At 41.1% G+C, this 24,643-nt stretch overlaps 1 protein-coding gene across 3 annotated transcripts in view; it reads left to right on the top strand.

The window, feature by feature from the left end:
- Positions 1–24,643, top strand: part of MTUS1 (microtubule associated scaffold protein 1) — a 128,144-nt gene that overhangs the window by 85,484 nt on the left and 18,017 nt on the right. For all 3 annotated transcript variants that reach the window (XM_080389324.1, XM_080389323.1, XM_080389325.1), the window contains one exon: positions 17,226–17,443. In XM_080389324.1, the coding sequence (XP_080245450.1) occupies positions 17,226–17,443 (218 nt within the window). The remainder of the gene's footprint in view (positions 1–17,225; positions 17,444–24,643) is intronic.

The raw sequence follows: 24,643 nt of genomic DNA, 5'->3' as shown, positions 1-24,643 counted from the left end.
GGGTCACTGATTTCCACAAATATTACTGTAAAATCCACCACCTGCTTAATTTGCTTATCAAATTAAGACATTTTGTCACTTAAAAAAGGTCCTAATATGAAATGGAAAGCATAACCCTATTAAACCGGTATTCTTGGGAAGGATCTCTCACCTAGGACTTGGGGTCAAGGAAGAGAAGAGGCATGTGTAATATGCAGTGAATATTTTTCTTGCTGCATTTGTTAGTGTCACAAGTAGAGGTGTTTGTAGTTAGAGATCTTGTGTAGGGATTAACCTCCCATAGGGGTTTTGGTCTTTGCGGTAAATGACAGGTATACCCCAGCGAACACCGCAGTTGCCTGAGGTATCAGCTTCTCAAGAAAACTTCTGTAGTCTTCTTTCCCTCCCTCCCTCCTCACCACCCAATTAAGCAAAAATGTAAATCTGCTGTCTTTGTAGTTGCTTGTTAGCTTAAACAGAAGAGACTCGGGGGAACGCTAAATGCAAAGAATGTTGTGGTGAATGTTTTAAACCTCCTCCACAGGAGCTGCTTGGTCTCCATAGCAGGCACGGCAAGCAGTTGCTTCTGGCAGGGAGTGCTGGTGCCTGTCAGGAGCCGCTGCCCAAGTGGTCTCTCCTTGCTCAGTTTGGTTGGGAGTCATTGGGAAGAGAAGTCCCTTAACTTCCAGCTGTGGTCAGCAAGCAGCAGCAGGACTGCACCTCTCAAAGGATGGAGACCTACTGTATCTTGTGGCTAATAAAAGCACTGAGTGCTGCCCTGTTCTGTTTTGTTTTCAGCTTCGGAAGATGTTTTCATGTGGGCTCTGTCGGGTTGTGCTCATGTTGCTCCTGAAACAATGGTGCACAATGTTCTAGGCACATCCCTGGGGAGGCATCTTTGCTGCTTAATAACAGGAAAGCTGTTTAACATAACAGGAAATACACAAACAGGTCCTCAACGATGATGTGGTGACTGCCAGGAGCTGTGTAAGTGCATTTTGTGTGTCTTCTGGAAAGAGGATGTTTCCAGCAGCACTTAGAGCTGGTGTGGGGCACTTGAGATGCCGTATTTTCTGTCTTGCACTTGCATCAAAGCATGGAAGATGGACTTCACAAGGATGATTTTAACCAGCAGCAACTGAAGTGGTTCTATTGAGTTGCAGTTTCATTCTGTTGACCAGCAAATTGTTTTTCACTGGCAGGGTAGCTTTAAAATACTGTTTCAAGGTTGATTTCAGACACATGTTCAGCTATGCTGCTGCCTCCTAAAATACACTTTCCTTAACACGTGAGCTTGTTTCTAATTTTGGCGACTGCTTAAACTTTCCTTTATTCTGCAGAGACTTTACTTCATGATGACTGTGTTGATATGTTTAATCAAAAGGATTAATATATTGTACAGGTGCTTAAACTGTAAATTAGGATAGCAACATATGTAAAAGTAAAAATAACTCTATGTGAACCAAAGTAGTGGATGTGGATATGTGCAAATACCATTTCTAGTGCCTTAGAGAAACAGCACTGATCTAGAGTAACCCAGAGTCTTAACCAAGCTATGAAACAGTTGTAGAAATAGATAATCCTCTAGTTATATATAGAAAAAGTTTAATGCAACTTCCCTTATGTGATCTTCTAGATATGCCAGGGTAGTCCTCTGCAAATGGAGTAAATGTATGCCTCCGCTCTGTTGTGTGGAAATGACAGTATAGATTAACACTTTTTGCAAAGTAACAGGTTAATTTTCAGTTCTGGGAAAACACCTAATTCGGGACTGAACCTGAATTCATCAAATGAATTCAGTGTAGCTGAGGAGGAGCAGCCTGCTGGGCTGCCATTTTGAGCTCTTATTAAAAACAAATAGAGATATTGATTGAAACAAGGTCATTGGGCGATACCATTGCAAACGATGTTTAAAATGCTACATTAGTGTTTTTCTGCATAGCTCCTGAGAGCTTGAGGACTGATTCTGAAGGAATTTGGGAAGTCGAACGTTACTGTAAATTTTACTTTTATCTTTATCAGTTAGTGTCCAGCCTGTAAGCTTAATCATGCCTATGTTGTCACTGAATTTTTATTAAATTTTTTTTGGTGTGTGTCCGTGGGCAAAATTCACACCCTAGCTTGGTCTCTGAATTGTTTCATACTCCATTTTATACTCACAAAATTTGTGACTTCTCTAAAAAGTGGATCTGTATGTACCAAAAAGAGAACTCAGATGTTAGCTGTTTATTTTGTAATTGGAAATTGCAAACTGCAGTCACGTATTTTATGAGGAAAATGTTAGAATTGAACTTTTAAGTGATCTTTTAGTAGATAAAGTATGATTATTCTGGATAACTTAGCACTGATTATAGTGCTTCCTACATGCTTGAAGTGCTATCACCTTGCTTTTTGAAGAATATCACCGGTGAATTTGAGTCTAATCTGTTTTTATTTGTCTTTAAATGGATGTAGAGTTTCATAAACAGAGGAAGCTGCTGCTGTATACATCCAGAAACAGTTTTGGCACAAAGGCAATAATACAAAATATCACTAAGGCTCTGGAGGCTCTTTTGATTCCCACTGTCCGTCCTACTTTTTATTCCATAATACCCTTTAGGCAGCATTTCAGTGCCATGCTGAAGTCGGTGACATTTGTTGCAGTCATATAACATCATCTCATACTGGAATGGTTGAATAAATAGCTTCTGAGTTCAGAGTAAAAGCCACTTTGTCCTCTCCATCCAACACAGCTGCAGTTACTGTGCAAGAAATGATGTTGCATATTAATGTGCTAGTCTTGTTGTCAGAAATGTATTTTACTGGTCTTGTTTTTGTACAGTTGTTTGCAAGGAAGGATTATGGTTCTGTTACTAGAATATAATAGACTGTTACTCTAAAAGGCTTTGAGCAGTTCAGAAAAATTAGACAGAAATATCAAATTCTTGAATCTAACATTAAGCCAAGCTAATACACATTCTGAGAGTTGACTATTCATGTGTTGGTTGTGAAGGAGGAATTGTTACCTTGAATTATGGGCAGGCACAATCCACGAAGTGAAGTTCAGTGATTCAGTTAAAGTTCCAAATTAGTTCTGGGTGGGTTGGTTGGTTGGTTTTTTTTTATCTTTGCAGCAAAGTGGATCTCCGTAATACATAAGCAGAAAGAGACTTTCAAACTTAAAAGGCTTAATTCTGTATGTTAGAAGAATCCTGTTTGGATTTGTTTGGAGTTCTTTCTAAAAATAGCTGTTAGGGTTGTTGGAGCCAAGTTTGATACATAGATGTAGAATAAACTTACAATGCAAAAAACTCAGTCTGTTAACTTCTCTTAGAATTGTAAGTAACAATGTCTTTCCCAGTTACTTGATGATTATCTCTAGCATACTTATATTGCTTGCCGGCCCTTTTGGAAGTAGTTGAAAAATAGTTAAGCTGTCTACATATGTGACTTCTCAAAACAGGAGACTGCTGTCCGTGTGTGAGAGCAGAAGAGAAAAGTTATCAGCTAGCCCTTTAGTATCTGCATGAAATATGTGGCATGTAGAGAGATGATAGTCAGTGATTTAATGTACGTGAAGTCAGATGAAGCTTGAGCAGGAGGAAAAGGTATGAAAAAATGCAGGGGGGTGTTTTGTGGTAAGACTTGAGCAGTCTGGTGAAATGCCTTTTATGTCTAGGTAGTATTTACCTGACCTCTGCAAGGACTGGTGGAAATAGTTTTTGGAAGCTTCTTCCAGTCCTGTATTTCTGATACTGAGCGTTGTAGGGTGGACTACACTACTTAGGAAGGAATGAGTTGAAGCATTGCAACTCAGATGGCTTCTTCCCTTCTGGCTGTGCTTCAGCAACTTCACCCCTGATCGCGTGTGGGAGCTGGGGTCTTCAGGAAGGCTGGAAAAGGAGAAAGGTTGTCTTGATGTCATTCTGCTCTCAGGTTTTGTGTGAGGCTTTCCTATGGATATGTGGATATGTAGTGGGTTTCTTCCTGTAACACCATACACATGCACACACACACTGTCCCCACTGAAGGTTTTTTCCTGGATGTGAAGGTACCCCATGTCTAAGTATCTGCAGACCTGGAAGCTGGCAGCCCTGAGCTGAGAACAATGTGGAGGTAAGAAGAAGGGATCAGGATTTGCACTGGGGAGGCAATTAATGGGATCTAGGAAGGCCCTGCAGATGGTATGAACTAATCATGGTGGGATTCTCTGTCCTAGTAGACTCTGGGTCCTGACTTTGTAGACAGAGGCTGCAGAATGAAGGGCAAAAATGCACCATGTCCTGTACTTGTGCTGAAGCAGTAGAGGGCACTAAACAACAAGGAGCAACTTCTTGTACAGGAGGAGGTGGAAATGGAAAGAAAAGGCAGTGGAGAGGAAATAAGAGCAGAAAGGAGTGAGGAGCATCAGTCTTCAGCATCGCTCTGTGCTTGGTTCTTTGGGCAGGGGTGTGTTTCAGGAATGACAGGGCACAGCGGCAACTATAAGAAAGTATGCAGGAAAAAGAGGACTGCTTCAGATGCCTACTGACAGCAATACCTGAACTAGAAACTTAAACAGAATTGCTAACATCCAGTATAACAATTTTCTTCCTTGAAAACCTAGGGAATTCAAAGATTTAAGGTTGCCTGTGGCATGTATGATGAACTGATGTAGCAAAATGCAAATGCCTAAACCAAAGGTAATAGATTGTGATACAGTTCACAAACTTTAACTTGGTCCTTACTAGCTAAGGCATCAGCGCACCACAACATATCCTCATGCAATTACTTTTCATCCTGTGGTCGGTTTTGTCCTTAAAAATGGATGGGTTTCTTCAGTGGGGTTTTTTTGGAGGTAGATGAAGAGTTGTTTTATTAGTGTAAATATGGCCCATCCCTCATATCAAAACATCCATGCTCTAGACTTTACATTATTAGTATAATAAACTAGTTCTACAGTCTTTCTTGTCATTTTCTTTTGCCTCAGACAGCGGTGTGTAGCACTGTGTAGTTAACTAGCATGTATTAGGCTTTGTCCTAATTCAGAACAAGCTAAGAAATTGAGCAGCAGTATTCTCGGTTATTTAGAAAATAACCAGAACAACCCTGATCCACTGGTAGTCTAGCTGGTGCATGTTAGAGTTGTCTTCTGTAAATTGCGTAGCATTTCAGATTTTTTTATTTAGTTTGCAGTCATCTCTGATGTATGGTGGGCTTACTAATACCTTCCTCTTCATAGTTATGTGTGGCTCAGATTCATGCTTGATACATACTAGCTAAATGAAAAGCTAATTTGATTCTAGATTTTACAGTTCCAGTAAATGACTAAATATATTGTGAATGCAATGTTAAGACAAAATCACTTTGTGTGTTAAATGTTCTAATCTCAACTAGCGCTTCTGTAAGATAGGCCTGTGGTACACGAGGTAAAAAGTGTTACGGACACAGTGCTGAGATTTCAGAGCATTAGTCAGGCTTACATGTGTACTACGCATTTAACAGGCAAGACATCTCTCGGATACATTAATTACACACTTAACATTCAAGTCTGGGACTCCTTTAAGTCCTTTGTAAAAGGTGACTTGTAAAGATTACCACTTTCCATCTGCTAGAAAATGTGGACATTGCTACTTTGAAGAAGAGTTTTTACAATTCTTTCCTGTCATCATCACTGACTTTGCAAATGCACCACTACTGAGGTTGACAAAATGTGTGGCCATTAGACATCATCTCACCTGATACTAACTTGGTCCTCATCAGGGCTGGAAAAGAAACAGCTACTGGTGAAATTACAAAGAAACATGTGACATTAAGTGTAGGGCACAGTTTTAAGAGTCTTGATCACCAGTTAAAACTTGCTCTTTAGAAAACGCACAAGCTGGTTGATCAGGCAGTTGCACCAATGACAGGTTGAGCTAACGCTCATCTTTGTGCTTTAATTTTGGAAGCCACCAGCAATTTGGAAGGTAATGCATTTTGTCAGATGTAGTTTAGGTATCTTTACAAACATCATAATCGAGCTTCTTCCAAAGCTTCAGTATAAGATTAATGTAGGCTGTAAAACGGAAGTTACAATCTTCAGAAATGTGAGTGAGGCTAATGCAACATGGAGATTCTGTATGCTTAATCAGTACAGTAACAGATTATACCAAATTACTGACAAACGAAAATGTGTGTTGGTAACATGCTTCCTCTAGGGGGAAAAGCACTGTGTTCCAGGTGATCAGTAGTGCATGTGACAGTGTCCTAAAACAGCTGTACAAGCTTGAGAGCTGTATGCCATAGGACATGTTAAGGAAACAAAAGCACATTAGTGTTAATCACTCGGAAGGTATATTTTTGGTCGAGAAATACTGAGGTTTTAACGGATGGTTGATTTTAATAGGCACATACCCATAGGGAACCCAGTTCAAAGGCTGTCATGTGGGTAAGAGTCTGCAGGGGTAGGAACTGGAGAGATGACGTGCTGAGGCTTATCTGGGAGCCTCAGTGCAATGTCATGCTTGGATTGTGGCTATTTGCTTGCCTTGGATTTGTGGCTGTCCCAGCACCTCCTGATTGCAGGGAGAGCACGTTCTCCCTCACAGAAAGGTGTCAGGGGCATGCTCATAACCCAACAGAAAAAGTCCAGACCATCACACTGTAGGGCAGAGGGCTTGCTGCACTCTGCGGGTTGTTAGTTCAGAGCCTGAAAGGCATGAAGTACGTGTCAGGTTAACTGGCAAGGAGTAGACTGGCATCTGTCTTCAGAAGAACCCTTATGCAGAAGGAGTTAAGGACTGCTTGGGGTTGCCGAGCCTTTTGTGGAGATTGTGCGAAAGCTCACTTAGAAAGGTGTGCGGCTGGAAAATGGGCCTTGCTTGCTATCTCTTGGTGTCTTCCCAGTCACCTGTATTTGCGGGTTGTTTCTTCCACCCCTGTTTCTTGTGTAAAGTATGCCGTAACGAAACAGTGCTCTTGGTTCGTGCTCCGTTTGTTGTGCCAACAAGCAGGAAGCTTAATGAAAAGATGTATGTGGCATATTGTAGTTTCTAGGTAACGGCTTTAGGCTGCAGGACTGTGGTATGGTCTGTAAACATGTGGGTTCTTACTCAATAGTCAGCATTGTAATGGACAGGGAAGCATTTGACATGCTAATAGGTTTTGCTTCAGAAGAGACTTGCTTCAACCAGCATAAAACCCTGTGTGGCCAGTGCTGTAAGATATGTGTGTGTTGAGCGTGAGATTAAAACATTAAACAGGCATAGAGATCTTTGAAGTACGTAAATGCTTCAGAGATTTCCCTTTCCTTTTTGCTATCGTGTGTTTAAGGAGAATATCCAGTTCTGTGGCTAGAAGCGAGGAGCAAAACGAATGGATTTAAAATGCTATATGGGGGCTAGAATTCAGTGCTATAATACTGTAAGTCAGCGGATGAGTTGGTATGGGAGGACAGGCACAGACTTCAGAAACAGTACTTCAAACTGAATGCCTGGAGTAGTATGTGATGATTCTGCGCTCCCCCTCCAGGCTGTACAGCATTTAAAATTGTATGCTGAAAAACCTTTGTACCCCTGCAAAGAAGGGCAGAGGGATTTCTGTGGTGTATGGTTTAATCCTGCTGAGTCAGTTTAAGCATCCAGGTCAGCTTTCACCTGCCTGCACTTAAGTTTTGTTGAGTTCCTGCAACTTTTTTAAAAGCCTCTGTGGTGGTGGTTGATTGTTCTGTTCAGACCAGCTCGAAAAGTCTGATGGACAGCTAAAATAAGCTGGTATTCCTGGACAGGGACTAGTGCCTGACCTTAAGGGAAAGTCAGGAGGTCACAGCAAGAGTAAAGGAAAGGGAGAGCTGCCATGCTTCTTTAGAAAGCACTTAGTTGCCATCTTGGGCTTCAGACCATGTTGATGCATGGGGAGATGCAAGATGAGAAGTACTGTTTCTCTTTCCGCAGCTGCTTTGAGACAACCAGCTAAATAAGCAGCTAGCAGAGTTCCTGAGGTGCAGCATCTTAAGCATTTCAGTTAGGCAAATTGTCCAGGCACAGCTCTGAAAAATGAAGTCACTTCGCTGCAGACTAGAACGGGCTCATGACTGACATGCTTGAAGTGTGAACAGAGCAAGTTAGGGATGTCTGTGCCAGCCTATACAGACAGGCCTGAGGCAGAGCTTAGAAACAAAACATCACTTCTGCAGGAGTCTGTGTTTGTACAGTCACCAGCCTGGACTCTGAGAGGCACAGCAGGAAGGTGTGTGTTTGCCACTTGCCAAGCTGGATGCAGTCAAAAATTACAGTTGACCAAGCTGTGGAGCAGCTGCAGGTGTTGGAAGACTTCCATCTATGTCTGGCCTGTCAGGCCCTCTGCAGACACTGCTAATTGAGTTTTGTGACTCCTTTCCCTGTATATTTGAATCTGCTTCCTGCATTTAGGGCTCAGAGCAGGAGTCTTGAAAGAATTTAGGCTGTTAATTTACAGCTAGCTAAATTTCCAGGTCCTCTCAAAGATAATGTATGTACCGCCGCAGATTAAACTCGAGCTTCCTTATTTGTACGGGTCTTAAGTCTCCCTCTGTCAGATGTCATAGCTTGGCACAAGGCAAACTTTAAAATCAAAGCAGTGAGATCGAACGGTTCTGAAGTCTTTCAGTTGCATTGCTTGAATAGCTTGTACGCATTGTGGTAGGGGAGGACGGCAGGAGAACTATAGGGGTTTTTGAGGCTTCAGAACCGGCTGTGTAAAGATTAACGTACAGGGCAAAGTTGCGTACTTGCTGATGGGCCGGTTCAGATGCAAGACTGAGATTTGAAAACTCCTTAAGGAAAAACCCCAGAATCGGATGCATGGGTCACGCAGTACTGCCTCAATGGGACTGGCTCGCTTACAGGAGGAAAAGATAAAGCATCTAGAGAAGAGGTCAGCAGTGCAGGCCTCTGTTCTTCAAGCTCTAATAAAAACAGGTGGACCTTCAAGTTTACTTCAGTGTTTATCAGTGTATTTGGAGAGATTTGATCCAACTCAAAACTCCACTGAACACAGCTAAAATGTTTCATGACTGTTAATATTGTACAGGATACGCATTTTGTACTGCTTTCCATAACCTGGTTCAGTGTGTCTTGTGGGGTGCGTTGCCAGCATTTCCTTACTTTTATTTCAATATTTTAGTTTTAACTTGGCTAATTTCATAAATATGAGTATATATCTAGTTTGCAAGAATATACTCTTGTCCAGGTGTTCTTTCCCATTATGTGTATCTTCAGCTCTATTCTGTACCACGCTTTGTTCTTACTCTTTTTCCATTTTTGGTTTGGTCTTTCTCCTTTCAAGAAGTCCAAGGGGTAGGGAGGGTTTGTTTGTGGATTGGTGGTTTTGTGAGTTTGTTTTTGTTTTTTGGGGGGGTTGTTGTTGTTGTTGGGGGAGTGTGTTCAGTTACCAATTGCAACTAGGTCTGAAATAGACTTCTTAAAAAAGGGAAAAGTCAACATATAGATGCAAGTAGATTCTTCCTCTTTCATGTTTGGGAAGTGAAAATACCTGGTTGCTGTTTTCAGTCAGACCCCAGTCCTAGTTGTACAAACTAGTCAGTCTCACAGAATATGAAACCACCCTGAAGGTCAAAGTAGTGGATTTTTTTTTTGTATGAATCACTGTAAGCTTTGTCTAAATTCTTTTATTTAATATTTCAAATGTACTGTATTACTTAACACTGTCAAATGTAACTTACTGTGGTTCAGTGAGTTTCTATGCTGACTTCAGAACTATGTATGGGGCTTTTCTCAGATGTTTTAACTTCGTGTATTTTATTCTTCTAATTTTAGAGCTATAGAAATAGGGATGTTTTGTGTTTGCTGGTAGTTAATTGTGTAAAAGATTTCTGTGTTTCTGTAAAGCAAAAGAAATACTTTAAAAACAAAACAAAAGACCCAAACCCCCCCAGCATACCCCACCCAAACAGACCAGATTTTGTTTAAATAAGACTTTCTTTGTTTTGCTCTAATCATTAATTTACTCTTGAGAGGAAGTCCTCATCAGTGTTTCATTTCTGTTTGTCTATGAAATCAGGAGGTTTTTCCTAAACAGGAGAAAACGTTAAGGTACTTGAGATGCATCAACGATAGAGGTGTCTCAGCTTGAGTAGAAGCTGAGGTAAAGCAGTAGAGACTGATAATTCTGAGACAAGTTCTAGGTTGGGAAACTTGTGTATTGATGAAAGCTATTGTCCATGTGTCACTAGCTACTAGGTATTCCTTCTGAGAGGTTATAAAATTCAGAGCAGCAGCAACCTCTGTAGACTTTCAATTTGCTTTGTAGTATCTACCTACAAGTTTAATTATAGGTGAGATTTTAGAGTGTCTCCCAGAGTAGAGAAAAGTAAATGAAACCTGCCTGGAAGCTATGTGAGGAGGATGATGTTCACAAATCCCCAAAGAGTCCTTTGTGATCGGACCTTTTAGTTTGAAGAAGGAATGTACCAAACACATTGATTTACACTCTGGATGGAATGAATGTATGCAACAGAGCAAGAGACCAATTTCCAAGGTCAGCTTTTCTTCAGTTATAGCATTGTAGCAGAGGGCACTTGGCAATTGTGATGGGTGCACAGACATGTAGAAAGGAGGCTGAAGCCTTTGAATTTGGTGATGTTGGACAGGAGTGACAATTGCAGCACCTAGTTTAGTCACCTGAGCTTTGTCAGCTAGGCTTTTCGATGTAGCTTATAGAGAAAAGCTTCCCTCAAGCCCTCCTTGGTATCCCAGTTAGGATTCTGCTCTGAGTCACAGTCTGGAGGAGCCTGTTCCTCTGGGGAGGAGCCAAGAGGTACACCTGGTTGGATATACTCACATTTTTTTTTAATATTTGTTTACCCCAAAACCATCACTTACTCCCCCTGCACACACCCCACCCCCCCCCACCCCCCCCCAGCTGAAATCACTACATTGACTCTTCATGGAATTACACCTTTAAAATCACCAGAAAATAGAACTTATGACGGATGGCACTTTGAGCTGTTCCCCTTAGTATAAACAAAGGATCTGTGTTGGCTACCAAAAGCTGCCAGGAAGATTAAGATCTTGGATAGTTACATCTATGAGCCGGGTGAATACCTTCCCTCTCACAAATGGAACCTACTTGTTGTCCACCTGTATCATAACTGAACCAGTGAAAATCAGTTCAGCTCGATTCTTATTTGTTGCCAGGACGTATCTGACAAGGTCTCTGCAAGTGCTTCACCTGTGTTTGTGAGATTTTTAGGAACCACTAAGGTATGGTGAAGATTGGAATGAAGTGTTACGCTGCTGAGCTGAATTACTGCAGGTGTCGGTCTGGGGGTGCAGAAGTATTGCTAGTGCTTATACCTGGCTCTCTTCACCTACCTAAATCTTCTGCAAAGATGTTACATGGATTCAAACTTCAGGTTGTGCTTCTGCAGTCAGGTCTTCAGTGGTATGAGAATAACTCTCAGGATAGCTATACAGCTAGAAATGGGGCAAGGGGGGAAGAAGCTGCAGCCTGTAGTTGTGCTAGGGAAATCCCATCGGAAAGCTCATGTGTGACTGCCTGGCAGGTGATACAGAGACCTGGAAAAAAGCTCCGCCATAGGTGTTGTGTCCACCAGGGCTGTGATAACCCCTGTGATAGCAGGACAGTTGGGGGATATCTTCAAGTCATGAGATGGTCTGTGTGAAGGATGTGTCTCGGATACCTTCCTGGTCCCATAAGTGTGTCTGGACTAGTGTAGGAGGCAAACTGGCAAGCAAGCAGTAAACTTTTATTGCAAGTGGGACTCCTCAAGATTAGCTTTTTGGCCAGCAGTACTGTGGTGAGCTGGAAATCCTGCATCTGCTGGCATTCTTAGTGATGCTTCCCAGCCCAAACCAGTGGTGATGGGGGTTATTGCAGTTTTGAACGAATAGCGTAGGCCCTCTGTTCTGGGGTGTCTGTAGGATCATGACTGTCTCCAAAAGCATCCTGGAGCCATGGCAGGGCCAAAGGTGTGGTGTAAAAGTTCTCCTGGGTTCCAGCTTTTGTGCTGCTCCAAGTTCCACTCTGCTGGGTATTGTGCTGAATACCAACTCACCTCTTTGAAGGCAGACTGACGCCTTCTGTAGACCAAGGTCTACGTTGTGTTGGTCATTTTTTCCAAAGTTAATCCAATGACTGGGTAACTAAATTACTGTCTAACAAAACAGCTAACAGCCTTGTGTTATTAATCTGCCTGTTTTTACGTGGCACCTAGACCTGTTACAAGCTCTGTGCTTAAAAGTAAGAAGCCTTAGCTTTTACAGAGAGAAGTCACACTCTGATCTGGTAGCTAAAAGGCTTTGGCTACTGCCAAAAGTATCTCATTGGTTGGTTTTCCTGTATTGCTCTAGTAACTGTTTATTTTTTGTGGACTAGAGGGCTTCCTCAGGATCTGGGTTCTTCCAAAGACTGCTGAAAGAGCATTGCAAGCTGTGGGAATGAGGAAGGTGTGCAGTGGGAGTGGGGCAATGTCCAACGTGTTCACAGATGTACTCCTGAACCCTCACTGCAAACATTAGCAGAAGGACAGGTGCATAATCACCTTGTTGAATATACAGCTGAAATAACTAAGTGCAGTTGAACTGTCTGGGTTTCACCTCCTGCAGGCAATCCAAGCTCCTTTTGAGCTTTTGTGTTGGAAAGGAAGGGTGCGCTGTGTTCTTGCACACTGTTTAGCTGTGTTGCAAGAAACCTGGTTACTGATGCCCAGGCATACTTTGATTGATGCACAGATCAAATGACTGTTGGGAGTGGCTTTTGGCGTGACGTCCCACATACAATGATGTCAGCAAAAGATTTTAAAAAATTCAGGTGTGGCATAATCTGCCAATTACACTGATTAGTGCTCTGGCTGAGTCCTGAGAAGGAGCTCTAGCTCTAGAGCTTTGCTTATTATTTTACTTAGTGCCTTTGTCTCACGTTGTACTAGACTTTTACCTAGTACCTTCACTGCGGCACGCTGTAAATTGAGGTAGGATACCATACCAAGGGCTATGTGCTAGCTCTCTTGCTATCCAGGGAGATCTGCTACCAGCTCATAAATGTCTCTGGCAGCTTGGAAGCTGTGACACTGGAAGAGGTCCTGCGGCTCCCGTGGGGTCGGAATGGAGTGCCTCGCTGCTCTGTTGGCAGAAGTGAAAGCTAGCCAGGAGGCGATGCAGGCTGGACAGAAGGAACTAAAGCACGATGTGGAAACATCTCAAAAGGAAATCAGAACAGTGTTAGCACTGCAGAGGAGCCAGCAACAGGTGAAAGAAGATCTGCAAGCAGAGGTGAAGTCCAGTCACTTGGATATAAGAACTGTGCTTGAGGAAATCCAGCGAGTAAGAGAAGAAATGGCAACTCGATTAAATACACAGGCTGATCTGGTCTTACTGATCAAAGAAGTGAGCACCAATTTAACATGTGTAGACAAGGCTTTCCAGAAAATGGAGGAGAGGCAGAAAGTTTTTACCAGCATGCATCTTCCTACAAGAGAAAATATTGAGCAAGGATTTTTCTTTGACAAATGCTTACACGAGACACACATGGGTTTTGAAAAACCTGTGGAAGCTAACAGTTTGGATGAGGAATGTGGAAAGAAGGTGCTTAGGGGTAAGGCAACGGTGACTTCAAAAGCATGGGGACAAGTGAGGTGGTCCCTACTTGTGCTTATTTAGTAGTTTGTTCGGGCTGTCTGGAATGCTTTTAAGAAATGTATATTTTTTTTAAAATTGAATCTCTTAAAAAAGATAATTTCTAGCTATCAATAGACATTAGTGAGTAGATCTTCCTAGTATATGATAAGCAAAGGAAGGCTTTGCTTTGGCTCTGCAAACCAAGTCGGTGATAAGTGTTTCATCGGGTGATGCAGTGACAGTGCATAAGGTAGAGAGGCTCGGGAAACCAGCAGTACCAGGCAAGCTCAGAGATGGCCAGCCAGTCAACTACAATGTCAAGTACTGGGCAGTACCCCAGCACGTAAATGTAACTTTATGAAACACACCCTAACCTACAGTTGTGTATTTCTTGCTTCTGAACGCCAATTAAGTAGCAAAGCTATGTATGGGAAAGAGTTTGCTTTGTGGAAAAGCTTGGGATGGGTCTAATATTCTCCTCAAAGAACTAGAGCCACTGCCATCTGTGTAGCAACTGTAGAGGGAGTGGGAGGATTGTTGAACCTTTTCCAAGGTCGTGGGGTATATTTTTTTTGCTAGTGAGGTACTTAATCTTCTGTGAGTGATTCAGGGATCAAAAGGCTTAGTCTTAGCAAAATTATTGCTTGCTTTTTTTTATTTTTTTTTCCCCTTACTAGTATGAAGAATGGTAGGACTTTAGATGGTGGTTCTGTCCGGTCACTGTGCTACACGTGGTACTTGAGAATCTGATTTCTAATCTTCAGAGATTGAACATTTCAACTAGATTGAGTACAGTGTTTTCCAGCCTGTTGGAGAGGAGTCCAGAAGCTAACTTAAGGGTGGAAATTGGTCTGCTATGCAAATCTGAATGTATAAAGGTGGCAAGTAAAAAGGCCAAAGTGAGGAGGACTTGGGCTAGTAACCAGTACTGTCTTTAATTTAGAGTCCATCACTGATGCATTGTATCAGTAATTAGACTCATGATGGTTTTGTTGTAATGAAAGCATGGCTTTTGTTTTGATATCACGGCATGCCTTCTATACAAATCTGGAAACAGTCTGTCATTGCCCAGAGGTACGTAGGCCATAAATAAGCACTGGAGTGTGACTGGTGTTAATCTGTAGAGGCAGTTCATGCTACAGAGGGTTCATGCTAGCAGAGAAGTGCATTTCAACATTTGAAGTGGCTTTGTATAGCACACATCTATGATAAAATTGCCAACAGGAATGTCACTGAATTTCTCTGATGCATAGTTTTTGTTCAGCTTTTTTTAGTATAGCATCCAGGGTTTGCTTGGTTGGGTGTTTGAATGAGCTTCTAGGAAAAGACTTAGTAGTGTGAGCACCATGATAAAAGCAGTGGTGTGAAACCTGCAAACTGATATAGGCTGGCTGAACTCTGGAAACCCTGGGTAATCTGGAGTCTTGTCTCATTGGTGGTTAACTGTTGCATTACTGTATTGAAATGAAATCACTTCATTGGGTAACAGTAAGTGATGTAATTTTTCCCCAGAATAAAAATTGTTTGCAAACACTTGTTCAGGTTTAACACAGCCTGTCAGGGTCCTAAAAATGGATGTAAAAACAATTTTGCATGGTTAATTAAATGATGACATTAGCATCTCTATCAGTGAATTTACCCAGTACCTTTAAATCAAGAAGAGTGCTCTAGTTCTCTATTTATTGTAAGTGGAGCATTCAGGAAGGGAGGTGGAATATATGAGAGAGTAGGAGTATGTGAGCCAGTAGGGCAGGGAAGGACTGACTGTACATGTTTATTCTTTAGTCCCTGCTCTTTTTTTTTTCCCTCTCTCCTTGATTATTGTTTTGTGATTTTTGAAGGAGCTTCAGAATGTAACCAGTATTTTCCTAAACACAGTATTTTCCGTAAGATTTCTGGAAATCTGACATGGTTGCTCTCAAATGTGAACTGTCATTCATTTAAAGAGGTCTGCTCAAAGGACATTGTTATGTCTAGACTGAGAGGAAAAAAAGTGGTCACATTAGTTAAAACAGTGGTGAAAATAAGGTAACTAGAACTGGCAGCCAAGCTTGATCTTTTTCCCCTATAGATTTTATTTTGATTTGGGCTATCATGTTGATATACCTCTTAACAACTCTACTATTAAACTGCAAGACAGTCTGTTTCTGAAATACGCTTTTTAACAGTCAGCATCTCTGAGCAGAAGTGTAGTGAAATCTCTTTAAGAATACAGGAGTATCTGAATATGATAAAGCGGTGTGCTGACAATTCTCTAACTGTGAAGGGAGTACACAAAATGTTGCCTGGAGAGGATGTATTTGGAAAATTAATAGGCTTGGGAGGCACTTCATAGTCAAGCTCAGTAGGAGAGGCACAGAGGACATCAATATTTTGAACAGGAAACTTGTTCTCAAATGTTTTGAAAACAGGTGAAGGCTGTGCAAGACTGATCTATTAATGCAATAGTTGATGTGTCAGTCAGGCTAACATTAACCGAGAATCAGAGCCTTTGTTGTTAATGCTGTCTGCAGTTGTGTGATTGAACCTTACCCTGCTGGGACTATTCCAGAATCACTAGACAGCCTTCAGACCAGGTGCTTGGGCTTCAGAAAGGATTCATAAGCAGCTACTTCACATTTCTTAGTTTGTTCCCTGTTTTTGTGTCTTGTTTTGGTTTTTTTTTTCTTCATGTTCCTATTTTTCTTTTCTACATATCTCACCTCTCAGGTTTCTTCGCTTTATCTTGAAGAAATCTTGTTAAGATGAAACTGTACAAAGTAATCTGCTTAGATGTCTTCATTAAATTACCAAGGGATACTTACATATTGCATCAGCCTTTTATTGCAAAAGTGTTTGCTTGTTCTCTGCGTGATCAAATGGAGAGACTGGCCCTATCTGCACAGCAGTACTGTACACCCTTTCTAGTCTGCAGGCAGCAGAGAAACCCATAACCTCTCTGCCGAGTTTAGGAGTCAGGCACTGGGATATGTAACGTGGTTTCCTCTGACACGAGGTGGTTGTGTAGGGACTGAGGTTGCAACAATACTAAGAATATTAAATCTACAATGCAATTTTTGGACCGTGAATAGTGGCAGGGCAAACTTGAAATAGATTTATTTTTTCAAGTCTCATCCTTGTGACTGAAATTGCTGACACTAAGAAATGCTGCAAGACCTCTAGTTAATAAAGCTCAAACCTAAGCCACAGAGAGGGGAGGTTTTAAAATGAAAAATCTAAAAGAAAGAAAAAGGCCAAGTAAATAAATGCAGGGAAAATGGTTTTGTATTCAGCTGTACTTTAGAGTGCAGGAAATACGAAATCTGCATTGCAAACAAACGGTCAACTCATGTTAGAAATACGTTACTGGAGAGGTACAATGACAGAGATCTTGCATTTTATGAACATACAAAGCACAGCATGAAGAGTATGCTGAAAAGTAAGACACGGGATACGTGAAGATGAGGACGAAGTGGAAAATGGTTTACAAGGTTATGGTGATAGAAATTAACCTGGCAGATGATAGCGTCTGCTTTTCAGTGCTACTGAAATAACCCTTTCTCCTAGTTAGTATTTCTAGAAGTGTTTGTAAGAATTTATAACGACTTTCTTTTGCCACCTGTCTTTTCAGGTTCGGTGAGACTTCAACATGAAGTGCATATTAATTAGTCGTTGTTGTTGTTGTTCTAGTTGACAAGGGCAAGCAGCGGAGTCCCAAGAGCTCATGCATACAGACTCAAGCCTCCACAGATGTGCATTCACCTGGCACAAAAACAACGGAGTTGACACAGTACAAAACAAAATGCGAGACCCAAAGTAGAATCATCCTGCAACTGAAAAAATTCCTGACAAGCAGTAACCAGAAGTTTGAAGCATTAACGGTTGTGATCCAGCACCTGCAGTCTGAGGTAAAAACTTGCAGCTAATCAATTTTGGCTTTATTTTTTTTGAGCTTTTCTCAACAAAGGTTTCTGAAAATATTAATATGCCAATATGTAACACCTGTGTTTCCATTACAGTGATTTCTGTTTTCCTGTGGAGGTAGCAGTAAACCTACCCCTGCCATCAGCTGGGTAGGAAAAAAAAATAATCCTGACACTGAGTTTCATGGCCTCTGCAGCTTTTTAGAAGCTTTGCATCCTTTTTAGAAGAGAAGTTTTTACACGTCTGTCATTAGAGTGTCCTTCAGGGTTGAGTACCTTTCCAAGTATATACTCCCAAGTTCTGCCCTTGTAGGAAAGATTAGTTTGAAAAGACAATCTGCATGACCTTGCTTTGTTATCTGACATTGGATAGAGGCGTGTATAAGGGGTAGACACGTTTTTGAGCTATTTGGAATAAAGAGTGAGTTACAGTGGTTTTATTTATTGAATCCTGCATTATTGGTGGTGTCTCAAAGTTACCAACATTTCATTGAAAAAAACAAATATAGAAATGCACCTGGAATTTAAAGTAGAATTACTCTGATGGGGTGTGATGTTTAATTGTTCTATTTGTTTGACATACATAATGTTCCAATCAGTTTGATATTACATTGGAAACTTTTGGTCTGCTTTGAAAACTTTTGAGAGAAGAAAAATCTGAAGTTGAGGAAATTACACAGTTATTTTTAATAATGTAATCATTAATAGCAGTTTCTTGTGCATTTGTAACTAATGTTTCAAGATTGGTATCAACTTTTTTCCAGCTGTTCCAATATATAGTGTTTTTTACAGTCTGATACACAAAAATGCACTAAGTTGTCTTACTGTGCTGCCAGAAATGTAACATTCTCTTCTTGTGAGGTAATACCTGCTTGTTCTGGTTTGATCTGAAAGTACTGCATTTAAGTCCAAGACTGGTTCGGTTCTAATAGCAGTGGCTCCTAGCCAGTCTTGTGGGTTGGGTTGTTTTGTTTTTTTTTTTTAAACTGATTGGAACACCTTTCCCTGCTAAGGAACTAGTTCAAAAATCTTTGAAGCATTTTGATATAGTATTTTTGGATGCCTGTCATCTAATATGAAATTGTGACATTCTCATGGCTAAACTGCTGTACAAACTTCTAATTACCAAAAATCAAGGTGCCTATTATACAGTAAGTTATATAATTTAATATTTTTCTGGGTTCTTCTTTCAAATATATTGCATTGCAACTTTTTAAAATTCAGGAATACTTTATCAATGTCACATTTAATGAGAAGAAGCCTGTCATACATATTTCCTTCTTCCAGGCTGTTTTACAGGTCCTTTACTCTAAGGATTTCTTGTTCCCTCCCCCCTCCTCCAAGAATCATGGGGTTGGTTATTGGGGGGGGGGGCGTGGGGGGGTGGGGGGGCGAGAAGGAAAAGAAAAAAACTAGTGTCGAAGGAGAGAGAGAACTGCATGGAGGAAACTAGTAATTTTGCTCCTTCCTTGTCATAATTCTTCTGCAGATGGAAAGAAAAAAGAAATTTTATTTCTGTTAAATTGTGTAAAACTAGTAATCTTGGTGAGTTAAGTCTAAGCACATGAAACTGGGCTAAAATGACACATTGAGGTGCTTTTATACCAGTTACTGGTATTGAGGTTGTTCTCTCCCAGGATGAGAGGGTGCTGGCTGAAGAGTCACTGCCTTATTCTTGTGTATTTACCATAGGGGTGAGAAGGACTCTTCTGCCATAGTCGTGTAAGGAATACTCATCATCTGGTAGTTAGCTGGGGGAAACATCCTGTAGGATTTCTATGTTTTAGGGAACACAGTGAAGAGTTGTTTGGTGTTGTGGTTTGGTTTGGTTTTGTTTGTTGGTTTGGGTTTTTTTCCTTTCAGGTGAGGTGTGGAGTGTGGTATAGCTGCCTTAATCTTAACTGGCCATGTGTTTATTTTTCTGAAGTATCACTTGGGCACTCAATGGATATAGTTTTCAAATTGTTTGGGTAAACTTGGGAAGAAACTTGGAGTTAGTTTTTAGTTCATATGGCAGGGACTCATAGCTTAACTACTGCAGAGCCAACTGGAAGTCACTTCAGTTTCTGCTTTAAAAAACCAGAACAACAGAGCTGCGCTTCCATTCCTCCCAGCAGAGCAAACGTGAAGTGACACGATGCCATGTAAGCTGATCAAACAGCTTGCTGTAACCAGAGGAAGGTCCTGCTCTGGGCTGCCCTGGTGCTGGTCTGTCCCTGAAGCAGGCTGATTCAGCTTGCAACTACCAGAAAGCTGATCCAGCCAAAGAGAGCGTTTCTTTGACAGATTAGCGATGTGGACCATCCCAATGTGTGGTCAGAGCCAGCGCAAGGGTGCGACAGGGCTGAGGGCAGGCAGCCTGGCCAAATGGAGAAAAGAGCTGGAGTGAGCTGTTAGGTCACTCTGAGGCTGTGCAGCCCAGCCCGAGCCTCTTGGCAAAACCTGCCCAGTCTCTCTGCTTTCCCTGCAAAACTGAAGTTACTGGGAGCTGATTCAGCTGTTGGGTTTGTTTGAGTTGCTTTCCTTTTCTTTTTTTCTTTTTCCCCAAGAGGTCCAATGCATTTCTGCATCAAAATTTGGAGTTGCTTCTTATGAGCTCATTTGAAATGGGATATAGCTGCAAACAAAAGCAGGACTTGCTGGCAGCGATTTCTGTAAAAAATGCAGCCAACCCATCTGGAGTGAAGTTGAGAGGCTGTTGTCAAAGGGTTAAACGAGATTGAGGAATGCTGTGGTGCTGTTGCTGTCTGAGCAGGAATCTGGCAAGATGCTGCCTAAGCTCGAACCAGTTTGTTGCAAGTGTTATGCAGCAGCTGGCGATATTTTAACAGCTGTCTCTGGTAATACCTTCACACTTCAGTGGTCAGGGTTTGTCCAGGGGATTTCTCTGCTTAACTACCTTTACTAAGGCTCTGCTGAATTTAAAAAATTCTAAAAACCTTGCGGGAGCTACTGTTGCGCTGGGTCAAAACCAGATGGAAACACTCCTGGCTTCCAGAGTACTTGATGACAATGAATGGTGTGGCTGATGAGAATGCCACGCTCTACTGAGTTTTTCCATTGTTAGCTGTACTGCCTGCCTGGTGGCGTTACAAACAAGTCAGACTGCGGGCTAATCACAAAAGCAAGCTTAGTCTTTCTAGGCTACTTGCACTCCCCGATCCCTTGGTAATTCCTGGGACTTCATATCTCTTTTCCTGTTCAGACGAGAAAGGAAAAGTGGCCGTACAGAGGAAATGGTGAAACTGGCCATTTACAATACGCGCATGAAGTGCCAAGGAAAGCCATCTCCTGTTAACCTTTAACTGCATTAAGCTTTGAAATTTGTACTGCTGCATTGGAGCTGATCCTTGTATTCATTTTGCATATTAATTTTCAATTTATTTCTTGACCCTTAAGTAACAGATGTTTTCACAGAGGCTTTAAATACATGGTTTAGCACATCTGTGGTAAGTCAGGCTGTAGATGCCCCTCTTGCAACCTTGCCTTCTCTTTGCTTACCCTTGTGTCTACATGGACTGGTGCTCATCTGGCCTTGAGGAGCCAGTTCAAGCATCCAGTCAGGAAGAAAAAATATTATTATGGGTCTACTTTTATAGGTCTGTCCATACCCAAAGTGTTAGGGGTATGCCCCTGTGCAGTGGTTCACTGGGGGAAGGAATGGGAGTGAAGAACCACTGGTGCTGGAGTGGGGTGGGAACGTGTGTCTGAGAGGTCTGAAGCTGTGGGTAGGAGCCAGACGCTTTTTGGATAGGAAAGTTCCAAACTTGGATTGTTTCTGTGATGACTTGCAAAAGTACATCACCAGCTGTTGAGATGGAGGCCGTGGCAGCTCTTGCACGAGCCTCTACTCCTTGCCACCTGAGGGGTGCTCAGCCCCTTCCCCTGCCTCGGGGCTGCCCCTGCGAGGCTGCCTGAGCGCTGCAGCTGGGGAGTTCAGACCTCTAACTCGCTGCCCTATATAAACTCTTACGTGTTTCAGGGTGGAGGTGTTTTAGCGGCACAGTCCTAGTTTGGCTTTGAATCTGGTTTAAGGGATATTTAGCTTTCAAGTGAAAAGGTAATGTATTGTTAGAGTGACTTGATCGGCTCTGTGACTGTTCAAAGTGTGACTTGACCAATATTACCTTTTCGTCCTCTCATTTTAATGCATAAATTGCCATACTCACAACTACTCAGGCTCTCTATAATAGTTAAATATTTTACCATCTGAAGTTTTTTTAAACACCCATTTTGGTGGTTCAAGTGTTTCAAGAGCTCTCGACAGACTTTTCTGTGGAAATGAGTTTCAGATTTGCGTGCCCTGCAGAGATGAACAGAAACTAAATTTCACTGTTGTGCTTCTCCTTGGGATGGATACCAGGAAGACTGGTATTTACAGTACAAACTTCATTTGGGAATGATTGTGGTGACATCTTCAAGAAGTTTCCTTCATGGGGGGAAATGCCATATGAGAGGCCGTAGGGCCTTGCCATTAACGTGACATTAACATACCACTAATTCTGAACGTGGCACAGGAAGCAGCATAAGTAATGTGCTAGAAATTGTGTGGCTGAAACGGGCTTCGGCATTTCTAGGTGGAAATAGAAATTAACCATTAGTATATGAGTTACCATAACTGGCATTTCCTGACGTGGATGACTGTAAAAGCTGAGATACTAGTTTTCTTAGGAACTTCTTAGCACTTTAAAGAGGTTTGGGGTTTTTTTCCATCTTGGAATACATGGACACATGTATTGGAAAGATTTGTCCTGGCCTTTGTGGGATTTCAGCAGAAAATGCTAATCAAGTGAGAAATACATATCTAGCTTAAAGAGCAGAGGTATGCATTGTATCACTATACCCAAAACCATTTACAGTGGAGGGAAGGGGTTTGGAACAGTCAGTATTTTTGGCTTATAAATCGAAAATATATTGGCAGGCATATTGATTTAAAAAAAAAAAAATATTTTTTAAATTATTTTTATTTAAATAATTTTTATAAAAAGAATATTTTTAAAAAATAAACTTAATTAAGTTTAAAGTTTTCTAGAACCTAGTGTCAAACTTGACCCGTTCTCAGGATTTTCATTCAAAGGGTATCTGCTCTTTAAATCTAGCTTCCCAAAATATGGACGTAACTTTCTACAAAAGAGAATAAGGATTTTTAATTCAGGTAATTTTTGTGTTTCTTTAGTTTAAAAAAACCCACAGATCACTTAGAAGTTGGAAGATAGTATCTTGAATTTGAGGAATCCAAATATTCTGTTCAGTAAAGGAGAGTATTTGAATAATAACACGGTAGCTTCCCCCTGTAAAGAAACCTAGGCTCTGGCAGCTTGCATCTGACAGCCGTCTGAAAACAAGGAAGTTTCCAGTGATTCTCAGGGTCCCTATAACATGTAGCTGCTGATGGACAAGAATATTTTTGGCAACAGGTTGACAATTTGTGAGCTCTAACATCCAAGAAAAGATTTTAATCCATTAATTACTGTGAAACTAGGCTTTGGTGGAGGTAACTTTTTAGAAGACGCCTCAGTTACGCAATTTATTGTGTACACCTGGTTATTCAGAATGGGTTACAGCTGGAGAGAATTGGGAGTCCTGTCCTATAGCTACTCCTAGCAGAGGGTATCTTGAGAAAAGACACCTTTTGATTTGAAACAAATTTGGTGGTTTGGGAAACTGGTGTTGCTTTTCATGAAGTTGATTCTCATGACTGCCTGGTTATTTCTCCTCATTCTGCTTCTGGTCAAGAAGATGCAGAATTGATGACAGTAGCAAGCAAGATGTATCTATTACAAAATCAAAATTAAAGGGAACAGTTAGTCGAAGAAAGAAAATAACATCTTGGCTTCTTGTTTCTCTGTTCTGTTTTGTGTTGCCTTTTCAGATGAAATTCTAAACAGCCTCAAAATGGAATTATGTAGAGAAATGCTGTAATATTATGTTCAAGCATAGGATCTCATATTCTAACATTTGAAAGAACTTTTGTAAAGATTATTATAATTTTATAGACGTGAGAATTTAAATTGTTACATTAACTTGTCAGAGCTGCATGGTGTCTGATAGAGACTGTCAGATGAGATGAACTGCAAAAAAAAATAATATCAGTAAATACCGAAAAATAAGTAGTTGCTTGGATAGGGTAAACTTAATTTTTTATGAGATGGAATTTTTACAGGGAAGGAAGGAGTCATTCTATGTGATGAGTTCCGAGTTCAGAAACCCTGTAAAGTAGAAAAAAGGTTGTTACAGAGAAATAAATAGCCCATATTACTACATCTTTGTAAAGCTATTGCATGAAGGTGGACATCACTTTTAGATGGGAAAACAAAGATCCCATATGAGCGTAAGATCCCATGTAAAGCCTGTAAAAGCATAAAGAGCCCGCAAGTATACAATCCACGTTAATTATATAGTGACTCATAGGAATCCCGTTTGGCTGGTTCTCTGCTTTAGTGTTTCCCACACCAAACAGCAAGGAGTAAGCAACTGATTCTCCATAGATGTGCCTAGCAAATGAGAGAGGTAATAGAAATTACGGTGAGTCTCTATCAGCTCATCACAGAAGTGTTGTATTCCGCAGCTTAACTGAATTCTGTTTGAAGTAATAAGTCAAGGTGGAAACTGATTGGTTATTTCATTTGGTAAAAAGGCAATGCACAACTCTAACAAGGCCAAGAGTAATTTGGAAGTAGTCATTTCACTGTATATTTATTGATTTTTGAGGTGGCTAATGGTATTTTCACTTTACTGCAGTAATAGTCTGCTGCTCCTTTCAAAAATAAACGTGGAGCAGAGGGTGTAAATCCTGTTTGTTGGCTCATTTATTTAGCTTGCTTTTGCATCAGTGATGTGAAAAAATGACATTTCAAGGGTTTTTTAAGTGGGGTCAGGGGCAGGTGAGTTTTAAAAAAAAAAATTTCTAAAATTGCTGACTCTTAATTAGAAGATTTATTTAGAGGATTGGCTTTTGCCGACAAAGAAGGAACAGGGACTGGTAGAAATATTGTCGTGTAAGGACCAAAATAATCAAAGCAAATGTCATACTGTGAAGCGGATATGAATGGCCCTTTTGTTACCCCTTCATAATTACCTCCAGGCTGTAGCTGATGACACATGAGTGACTGGAGTTTATGCAAAGACGTGACTCAATTTCTACATTATGGCCAATGATGATGCTCTTCTTTTCGTGACTGGTGC

Source organism: Falco punctatus, assembly GCF_963210335.1.
Source record: "Falco punctatus genome assembly, chromosome: 1".
Taxonomy (NCBI): Eukaryota; Metazoa; Chordata; class Aves; order Falconiformes; family Falconidae; genus Falco; species Falco punctatus.
Note: the sequence above shows the minus strand (reverse complement) of the source record. Positions and strands in the feature narration are given on the sequence as shown.